At 48.3% G+C, this 10,890-nt stretch overlaps 1 protein-coding gene across 1 annotated transcript in view; it reads right to left on the reverse strand.

Moving 5' to 3' along the window:
- The window catches only part of LMO7 (LIM domain 7), a 211,480-nt gene that overhangs the window by 61,364 nt on the left and 139,226 nt on the right, over positions 1 to 10,890 (reverse strand). Inside the window, 2 exon segments of the mRNA XM_014453518.2 lie at positions 1,133 to 1,246; positions 2,116 to 2,146. Coding sequence (XP_014309004.1) covers positions 1,133 to 1,246; positions 2,116 to 2,146 — 145 coding nt within the window.

The following is a 10,890-nucleotide window of genomic DNA, read 5'->3' on the forward strand; positions in this document are numbered from 1 at the left end:
CCCCCCCCCCCCCCCCCGCTCCACTCTCTCTAAAAATCAATGAAAAACATATATATCCTTGGATGAGGATTAAAAATCATCATCATCAAAAAGGAAGACCCTCTAAACTATATAATCCCATCTTTCTATAATGTAGATGGCTAAACTCAGGCAAAACTAAAGATTAGGGTACATATAAGGCCTGGTAATCATTTTCACCGTGGTCTAAAATTTCTATCTTCCATTCATGATAACTATTTTCATCCTGGTCTACAATTTCTATCTTCCATTCATGACAACTAACACTTATTACATCTTTACAATGTGCTCGAGACTAATACTAAATGCCTCTTTGGTAAAGTATCACTTCATCATCATCCATCAAAACCTATGGAGCAACTACAATTAATTAGACGGTGATATATTATTTTGACTACCTATTTTCTTCTGAGCATTGCAAACTCCCCTAGACATATATCCCCTAAGAGAAGTTAATTTTCCCATTTGGATCTTATAAATGAAGATTTGGCAGAACTACAGTCAGACCTGGCACCCAACTCTCCTCAAACTGTCCTTAAACAATCAAAAGCATTACAATAAGGATTCTAATTTTAAAAAGCCATATCATGTTTCATGTAACAGCATTCACTACTCCTTAGGAAACAGAAGCAGTATGTAGAATTGTGGAGATATAGAAATATAGGCATTAGAGGTAATCCTCCATGAATAAAGGATACTAAAAATTTTTTAAAATTGCGTAGCTTCCATACATTTTAATAACCCTGAAGAACCTTTCTATTACAGGTTGAATTCATAATGAACATAGAAAGATTTAAGTATACAAAGTATCTAAGAAAGGAAACAAATGCCTATTGTGGAGTTAGCTAGAATTAAGAGATAAATGCCTATACCCTGGACACTGTTCTGAAATAGACTCACTCACTCCCTGGTGGTGGCATACAAAGCCAGCCAATGAGTAACAATCCTCTCTACCCATCCCAATCTAGACCAGAGCAAAGATAGTCAGACCTTCCACATTTGCTATAGAGAAGGAGAAGAATGAAATGGAAGGAAAACCGAAAGGGGGAGGGAGAGAAGAAGAGAAAATAGTATTAGTTATAGTGATCATCTCATACAGATATAGTTTCCTTACCTTGGTCAGAGCTTGTCCCAAAAGATTCTCAAATGCTTTCAAATTAAGATATGGACCATTATAGTAGGGGTTACTTTGTGCTTTTCTTCCCAGCCAGTACAATGTTATCAAAACCTTTCAAAAAAGTCCATAAAACAAAAAGATCAGTCTATTTATAGCAACTAACTGCAATCTCAAATGCATGTGAGCACTCGGGATAAAAGAGCATATCTATCTATAGCTGAAAGATTTTTCTTTTAAATTATGGGAAGGAAAAGAGTCATTAAAAATGTGATTCATTCTTCCTAGATTTCACAGTTAGATTCCTGGTCAGGGCACATGCCTAGGTTTCGGGCTCAGTCCCCAGGTGGGGGCATTCAGGCATTCTCTGAGCACATTCTCAGACTAAAAGCCCAGATCCCAACTTCATATGTATAGTAGAATTCATTCATGCATTCTACTAGTACATATGAAGGGGGGGGGGGGGGAGAATTAAACTTTTAAAGCAATAAATATTTTTCTAACAACAAACTTAGTAAATGGACACTTGAAATCAATAAGTCTCAGCTTTCCTAAAGGTACTGAGCTCTTATGTTTTTAATAAGCTGTCACATCAGAAATTCTTCTAATACATTAGAATATTATAGATATTATATAAGTCCACATTGAATAATCATCTAGAGTTCTTAAACATTCAGTGTTGTTCCTTAAAGTCTGATTTGATGGTTTCTGACTTACTCCCCTAAAAATCCTAACATGTGTTTACCACATTACTAACATATGAAAAACCACTTTCTAAGTTTAAACTATCCTCTTATTACCATGAAGACAGACAATATGTTTTAACCATATTTTAACATATTTAGAGTTTGTGACTGGTTGGTTTCTAGCAAAAATTTCATAGAAAAAAATATAACAGAGAATATCAGATATTTTTAGATCCCACTGCCTTATTACATAAAAAGTTTTAAAAAATCTATAATATTCCATTAAACATATCTTACATTTTTCACTCTCCTATCGGTCTCTTCTTGCCTGCAAAGAAAAAAGAGAAAATATCTATTAATATCTAAGAACTTTAAATTATTAACTGAAACTCATTCCTATGAATATTAATACCACCTGGAAGTTCAAAAACTTCAGAAAAAAATTTCCTGCATTCATTGATTTCATGAAATATAAGCATCAGTTTCTGTTAAAAAGGTTGTGTTTTCTCATTTTATTCATTACTGGCGGGGTCCAGCCCCAGCAGGTCCAGGGGTCCCCAAAGGTGTGGACGGAGTCGGCGAAGAAGGAATGACACGGAGACAGCGTTCAGTTGATCAGCAGCCTAGCCAGGATCTCCAGCCAAGTTCTAGGAATGACACGGAGACAGCGTTCAGTTGATCAGCAGCCTAGCCAGGATCTCCAGCCAAGTTCTGGTTAGGAACTCCAGCAAAAGTTCTGTCTAGGATCTCCAGATTCTCCAGCCAGGTTCTCCAGCCAGGTTCTTTTGCCATGTTCTCTCGCTAGGTTCTGTCTCTAGGTTCTGTGTATAGGTTCTGTCCCTAGGTTCTGTCTTCTGTTGTCTTGTTACATCTGTATTTACCAGTTGATTTTAATCCTATCAATTTCTATTCCAAAGGTTAGGGTATTTCTTATCTCCATTCCAGGGAGTAAAGATTATGTAGCTTAAGCGTGATTGTTCGTAGTTAAAGTGATTAACTACCCGCCTGGCACTTAGTTAAGGGGTTTTATCCCCTTCCTAACTTCAGGGAAAAATCCCTACCTGGGGAAACAACCTTTCTCGGAGAGGTGACCTTGGTTAAAACACATAGCGCCAAGAAGGGGAGCAAACATATTAAGAACAGTATGCCATATACGCCAGGTCCCTTGAAACATACGCTGTGCAGATGTTTCTTCCCTGAAGCAACTGTGTCAAGCAGCAAGGATGGTCCGGTTCCCAGCAATTACAATCTGGTTTCTAAAATGCAGTATTTGCATTTTTTGTATTTATTTTAAACAAGGCTTAAACCAAGAGTCCTCCAGCTATACAGTCAGTGCCATGGTTCTCCACCAGGTCTGAGATCTGAGCCCCATCCAACCCGGTCACAGCAGGTGAGTTACTGACCTCAGCTAAGGCAGCTGAACTTACAGTGCCAAGAAACTTAACGTGGATGGAGAGATTTCCCTTTTTTTTTTTTTTACGGACAAGCATATTAAAGGGGTTGATTTTGCCTCTCAGTGTAGTTTTGGCTGAATTTCTAACATTTGGATTGGTGGTTTGGTTTATTTTTAAATGTCTAACCAAACTGATTCCCTGACCAACCCCCACTTACTAAAGAAAACATCTTAACCATGTTTTTATTTCTGGAAATTTTAAATATTCAGTTTGTGTCTCTTGATTGGTCTGAAACTCTTCCCCAAAAAATCAGCAGTCAGCTTCCATGCTCCTGAGTAACTACTTCCCAGTGAGACTGGAATGAAAGATATGGGTGCTTCTGAGATGCTTGTCCTAGTGATGGGGAACCTTTTGAGCTCAGCGTGTCAGCATTTTGAAAAACCATAACTTAACTCTGGTGCCGTGTCACACATAGAAATTTTTTCATATTTGCAACCATAGTAAAAAAGAGATCTATATTTTTGATATTTATTTTATATATTTGGATGCCATTTAACGAAGAAAAATCAACCAAAACGATGAGTTCGCCTGTCACCTCTGACACGTGTGTCCTAGGTTCGCCATCACTGCCCTAGGGCCTGCAGGGGAGAGCTACGGCTCTGTGGTCACTGAGCCCAGGTTACTGAATGAAGGTCCTGGGTTCCATTTCAGTCAAGGTCATGTACTGGTTGGGGGCATGATCCCTGGCCCTGGTCCGGGTACTTGGGGAAGGCAACCAATTAATGTGTCTCTTTCAATAGAAGTTTCTCCCTGTCTCTTTTCCTACTTTCCAATCTCTCTAAATATCAATGGAAAATATATCCTCGAGTGAGGATTAGCACCAACAAAAAAAAAAGTTAAAATAAAATAAAAATAAAAAGGCATGAAAAAAAATTGTCTAAGAGCCAGGGCAGGAAGTCCCTGGGAAAATCTCCACTGTCAGCACCACCATCCAGGACAGGTGCCCGAGGTGGGTACTAACCATCACACCTGCTCATAGAAGAGGAACAGGCCTGGGGGACACTGACCCAAGGTCACATGGGGAATGAGTCCTGAGCTGGGATTTGAAATGAAGTAGGGTGCCCTGGGCATGCCTGCTCGGCCCTGGTTCAAAACTGCCTCTCCCTTCCAGGAAACATCAGCAGAAGCCCAGCTCAGGACTCACTGGGCACATCTGGGCCTACAGTGCATTTGGCTCATGGGCCCACATGTGTGTGGTTGCGGTGAATTTGTACTGCAGACAAATTCCATGATTCCTCATGGAGGCAGCCTGGGCTTGTGCTGTCTATCCCTTTCCAGGACACCACTGGCTCCAGACGTCAGCACTCACCAGGGGCCTCCACTCATCACTCCAGAGTCTGTTCAGTGGCGTTGTCTTCTCTACGTGACTCAGAGTTCCCCAGAGTCAGAACCTGGCACACACACTGGGTGCTCAGGGTGTCTGTGGGGTGAGTGACTGACAGGAGAAGAATGGAAGCCTAAAGGAAGGCAATGCAGGCCAAGAGCTCCACATGGAGCAGTGGGCTGGCCCCAGTTGGCCTTCCTCACACTGACAATGGCCACCCATTCCTTCCACAGAGATCTAAGGAGCCGTGATTGCTCCCTGGCTTCAAAGAGCCTCTGGTCCAGCAGACAACAGGCTGTCAGACAAATACAGAACAGAGTGATATTGGGGGACAGGCTTACTGAAGAGGGAACCTGAGGGCCGATGGTCATAAGGGAAATCATTGGGGGTGTGGTGAAGTGAAGGGGTGTCATGAGGGCAGAAATGGGGCCATGGAGACACTATGTAGTGAGGGAAGGCACTTGCTACCTGGGAAGGGTTCTCTGTGGAAGAACCCTGACCCGCAGATAAACGTCACCTCGTGGCAGCTGCCATGATGTGACAGGGTTACGTGTGATGGGCCCATGTTTATTTCTCTCCGGGCTCCAAGATCCCAAAAGAGCCCATGCATTTGCCTTCAGTGCCTCTCGGGCTTGAAAATGTCTAACTCCCAGGCCTGACCTCTTTCCCTCTAATCACATTCTTAGATTTAATCTTCTCCACCCAGTCACTGAGCTAATCTCATCTTTCCCAGAGGAGACCCACCCTTTTCCTCCTGGGAGGGACAGAAGATGGAATCTCTCCCTTTGTCCTCCAGGATGGCACTGTCTGCCCTCCAGCTTGTCTCCTTTTAAATTCTAAATTCACCCAGAGAAGAGTCTTTCCATCTCTCGGGTTCCATTAGGATGGCTCAGCCCCACACTGCCCAGCCCTGACCCCTGCTTCTCATAGTGATTCTGTCCTGACCTCCCTCAGAGAAGCCTTGTGGTCTGAAGGGCCCCCCACATCCTCAAACAACCACCGCTTGTTCCCTGAAGGAGCTCATGATCTGCTGTGTCACCTGACATAAAACCTAAGTGACAACTAGATGCATGGACACATTTCTTTTTTCTTGGGGATGCCACCATTGTCTTCTCGCCTGTTTTAACTGTGGATAATTAGGATTACTCTAATGTGGCTAAAGATCCCAACAACCATGCTCTCAGGTTGTGTGTTTTTTTTCCTTTCAACGTCAGGAACGCATTTCACCCTTCACTCTCTCACACCAAGTATGATAGTTATGGGCCATCCATCCACCTCAGTCAGTGCCTTTGGAAGGAATCAATGAGCCAGTCTTCAACCTTGCCCCTCCCTAACTTTCTCTTTCCTAAACAGATATCTGGATTAATCAATTAGTAGGGAGTAACACATAAATCCCATTAGGATTATGGGATTTAGACCAGGGGTTCTGATTGGATGTTAGCATTTGAGAAGGTGTATAAAACCTCAGGCACCAGAGGAGAGATTCAGAGTTCTCCAGCTCTGCAGTCAGTGCCAGGTCTGAGATCTGAGCCCCAGCCAACCCAGTCACAGCAGACGTTTCTGCAGGATTCCTTTCTGAGCACCTTGAAGATGAGCATCCAGACGCCACCCACACTCCTGGAGCTGGCAGCAAAGCGCCTGCTGAGGGACCAGGCCTTGGCCATCACAGCTCTTGAGTACCTGCCCGCCGAGCTCTTCCCGTACCTGTTCGTCCCGGCCTACCATGGTGGACACCACTACCAGCTCCTGAAGACTTTGGCCCAAGCCTGGCCCTTCACTGTCCTCCCTCTGGGGGTCCTGATGCATCTGCCCCCTGATCATGCCCCAACCAGAGCCGTGGGCTTAAAAGCTGTGTTTGACGCGCTTGACGTTCTGCTTGCCCAGGAAGTTCGGCCCAGGAGGTGCAAACTGCGGGTGCTGGATTTAAGGAACACGGGTGCCAACTTCTGGGATATGTGGCTTGGAGTCAGCATGGAGAATTGCTCACCGAAGGGACCAGTGACTGTGCACAGCTCTAGCCCCAAAATGAAGCATCCCCTGGCTCCCTTGGAGGTGTTCCTAGACCTTGACTTCAATGAAAGGAACCGGGATGAGTTTTTCATGCACATCATCCAATGGGCCCAGCAGAGGGAAGGGTTGCTACACCTGTGCTGCAAGGCACTGAGGATTTCTGGGGTGCCCTTCCAGAGGGTCAGGAGGGTCCTGGATAGGGTGCAGCTGGACTGCATCCAGGAGGTGGATGTGAACTGCACCTGGGACCTGCCCACCCTGGGGACGTTTGCTCTCTACCTGGGTCAGATGAGTAACCTGCAGAGACTCTGTCTCCCCCACATCAAATTGTTGGCTGAGGAGGATGAGGATGAAGAGCAGGAGGAGGAGGGCGAGGAAGAAGAACAACAGGAAGAGGAGCAGGAGTTGAGGGAGGAAGAGGAGCAGGAGTTGAGGGAGGAAGAGGAGCAGGAGTTGAGGGAGGAAGAGGAGCAGGAGTGGGAGGAGGAAGAGGAGCAGGAGTTGAGGGAGGAAGAGGAGCAGGAGTGGGAGGAAGCAGAAGAGCAGGAGGAAGGGGAGCAGGAGTGGGAAAGGCAGGAGCAGGAGAAGCAGCAATCCTTTTCCCAATTCCTCTCTCAGATGCTCAGGCTGCGGCACCTCCAGGAGCTCCACATGCATTCTCCCTCCTTCCTCCGAGACCATCTGGACCAAATGCTCAGGTGCCTGCAGACTCCCTTGGACCTACTCTGCCTAACATATTGCGAGCGGCTGACGCATTCAGACCTGACACACCTGTTCCAGTGCCCGAACCTCAGGCAGCTGAAGATCCTGCATCTATGTGGTCTCAGCCTTGGGGATTTCAGTCTCGAGCCCCTCCGAGCTCTGCTGGAGGCCGTGGCACCCACACTCCAGGGCCTGGGTCTGGATAAATGTGGGATGGCGGACTCCCAAGTCGAGGCCATCCTGCCTGCCCTGAGCCGCTGCCACCAGCTCAGGGACTTCACCATCTCTATGAACAACTTCCCCGGGGCCACCGTGGAGAAGCTGCTGCGCCACACAACCGGGCTGCACAGTTTAGAGTTCGAGCTGTACCCCATCCCCCTGGAGTGTTACGGGACCCAGGGGACTGTCAACCAGGAGAGACTTGCCCTGATCCAGGCTGAGCTGACAGGGACCCTGAGGGAGTTAGGACAGCCCAGGACCATCCATCTTGCTACCAAGCACTTTAGACATAGGAAGTTTTATAAGGTGGCATTTTCATGACATGGAGCCTGTGATGTGCCCCTGTAGTGACCCTGCTCACTGGGTGCACCCAGCAAAGGCTTCTTTCTGGGCCTTTGGAAGCTGAAACCTCGGACCAGGGTGCAGTAATGCAGGGGCCACTCACGTTTCAGGTTCATGCTCAGTGTGAATGGGGAAAGGGAGGGACCCAGCCCGGGTACAGGATTGCAGGGGCAAAGGCTGGGGAGTTCATGGGACCTCAAAGGCAAAGTGTCCTACAATCAGAAACATGAATCTGATTTGCTTGGGGATGGGGAGAGGTATTGGGCCTCCAGCTGCATGTGTGGGAGTCAATCTTGGGTGGAGAGTTGTAAAGGAATGTTCAGAAATAAAGACAATTTCAAAGGCAAAATAAAACCCACAATGCTTAAACCCTATCAAAAGGGGGAAATGTACTCATGCCAGGGGGATCAGTCCACATGAGTTTTCTCACCCAAATTCCCCAGAGCAAACTGCTGAGACCACAACCCTGCAGATGCTGGAAGCAACATTTAAAAAATAACTGTGAGCCTAGCCAGCATGGCTCAGTGGTTGAGCATCGACCTATAAACCAAGAGGCCATGGTTAGATTCCTGTCAGGGTCCATGCCCACGTTTCAGGCTCAGTCCCCAGTGGGGAGCATTCAGGAGGCAGCCAATCAATGATTCTCTCTCACCATTGATGTTTCTATCTCTCTCTCCCTCTCCCTTCCTCTCTGAAATAAATGAATTATATATATACTAGAGGCCCGGTGCACAAAAATTTGTGCACTCGGGGGTCCCTCAGCCCAGCCTGTGCCCTCTCGCAGTCTGGGACCCCTCGGGGGATGTCCACCTGCTGGCTTAGGCCTGCTCCCCTGGGGATTGTGCCTAAGCTGGCAGTGATACATCCCTTGGGGGATGTCCACTTGCCAGCGGGCCGAAGCTGCAGTTGAACATCCATAGAGCTGCTGAGGAGACAGGAGAGGCTCCCACCATCACCGCTGTGATGCCATCAGCCTGGCTTGTGGCTGAGCAGAGCTCCCCCTGTGGGAGTGCACTGACTACCAGGGGGCAGCTCCTGCATTGAGCATCTGCCCCCTGGTGGTCAGTGTGTGTCATAGTGACCAGTCATTCACAGTCGTTCTGCTGTTAGGGTCAATTTGCACATTACCACCCTAACAGGTTTGGCTCAGTGGATAGAGCATCGGCCTGCGGACTGAAGGGTCCCAGGTTCGATTCCGGTCAAGGGCATGTACTCTGGTTGCATACACATCCCCAGTAGGGGGTGTGCAGGAGGCAGCTGATTGAAGTTTCTCTCTCATCGATGTTTCTAACTCTCTATCCCTCTCCCTTCCTCTCTGTAAAAAATCAATAAAATATATTTGAAAAAAAAAATTGCATGTGCACATTACCCTTTTATTATATAGGATAGAAGCCTGGTGCACGGGTGGGAACCAGCTGGTTTGCCCTGAAGGGTGTCCCGGATCAGGGTGGGCAGGGGACCCCCCAGCTCCCTACGATCGCCCACACCGCCCCTGCTCACGATTGCTGGCTCTGCGCATGCTCAGACCTAACACCTCTGGCCAAGGCATTAGGCCTGGGCAAGGGACCCCCAGCTCCCCACCATCGTCAACTCGGTCCCTGCTCCCTGCGATTGCCGGTTCCGCCCTAATGCCTCTCACCCAGGCATTAGGCCTGGGCAGGGGACCCACAGCTCTCCAAGGGATCTCCTACTCCACCCCTTCCCAGGCCTAACGCCTGTGGCCAAGGCATTAGGCCTGGGCAGGGGACCCCAAGCTCCCACCATCGGCAACTCTGCCCCTGCTCCCCATGATCGCTGGCACCGCCTCTGGCCGAGGCGTTAAGCCCGGGCAGCGGCGACCCGCAGCTGCAGCCGCCCCGCGATCGCGGGCTCCGCCCCTGCCCAGCTCCCATCGCTGGCTCCACCCCTACTTCCCGCTATCACTGGCCAGTGCGGCAAAGGCGCCAGATTCTCCGATCATGGCTGGAGGGCAGGGCCGCCTTTGCCCTGGCCCCCGGCTCTTAGCTCCCCCCTGGGTTTCCGATCACTGTCAGTGGCAGGGGGCTTCTTCCGTGCTTTCCCTTTCGCCTCCCTGCATTTTGCCTACATATGCAAATTAACCGCCATCTTTGTTGGCGGTTAACCGCCATCTTAGCTGGTGATTAATTTGCATATCTCGCTAATTAGCCAATGGGAAGGGTAGCGGTTGTACGCTAATTACCATGTTTCTCTTTTATTAGATTATATATATATAGCCATGAGTCTCCCCCTGAAGAGATTTTGCTCTATTACAAGAATCATGGGTGTTTTTTTCCTTTACCTATAACAGGACAGGACATTTATTGGGGGAAGTTAAAAATAGGCTGATGTCACCACAATGTTGAAGAAGCAACAATATGAATGAATTAATAAAAGGAACTTAGGTTGCCCTAAAATAATGTGTTTTCAGTCGTTAGAGACACTTCAGCAGGATCAATGTGAGTTCAGAGAGACTTTAGAAGCCTGAGCTGGATGACTTCTAAGGTGGCTTTTCAGTCTAAGAGTCTATAAGGAGTACATTTGTAAGATAAATATATATATACTAGAGGCCCGGTGCACAAAAATTTGTGCACTCGGGGGGGTGGGGAGGGGGGTCCCCCAGCCTGGCCTGTGCCCTCTCGCAGTCTGGGACCCCTCGGGAGATAACGACCTGCTGGCTTAGGCCTGCTCCCGGGTGGCAGAGGGCAGGCCCAATCCCTAAGTGCAGCCCCTGGTCAGGCTCAGAGCAGGGCGGATCGGGAGGTTGCGATGCCACCCTCAGTCACGCTCAGGGTAGGGCCGACTGGGGGGTTGGGACACCGCCCCCTGTCACTCACAGAGTAGGGCCGATAGGGGAGTTGGGGCACCGGCCCCTGTCACACACAGAGCAGGGCGGATCAGGGGGTTGGGGCACTGCACCCTGTCACACTCAGGGCAAGGCCAATGGGGAGGTTGTGGCTCTATCCTGTCACACACAGAGCAAGGCCTGTGGAGGGGGGTTGGGGAGCTGCCCCTGTCACTCAC

Source organism: Myotis lucifugus, unplaced genomic scaffold (assembly GCF_000147115.1).
Source record: "Myotis lucifugus unplaced genomic scaffold, Myoluc2.0 scaffold_24, whole genome shotgun sequence".
Taxonomy (NCBI): domain Eukaryota; kingdom Metazoa; phylum Chordata; class Mammalia; order Chiroptera; family Vespertilionidae; genus Myotis; species Myotis lucifugus.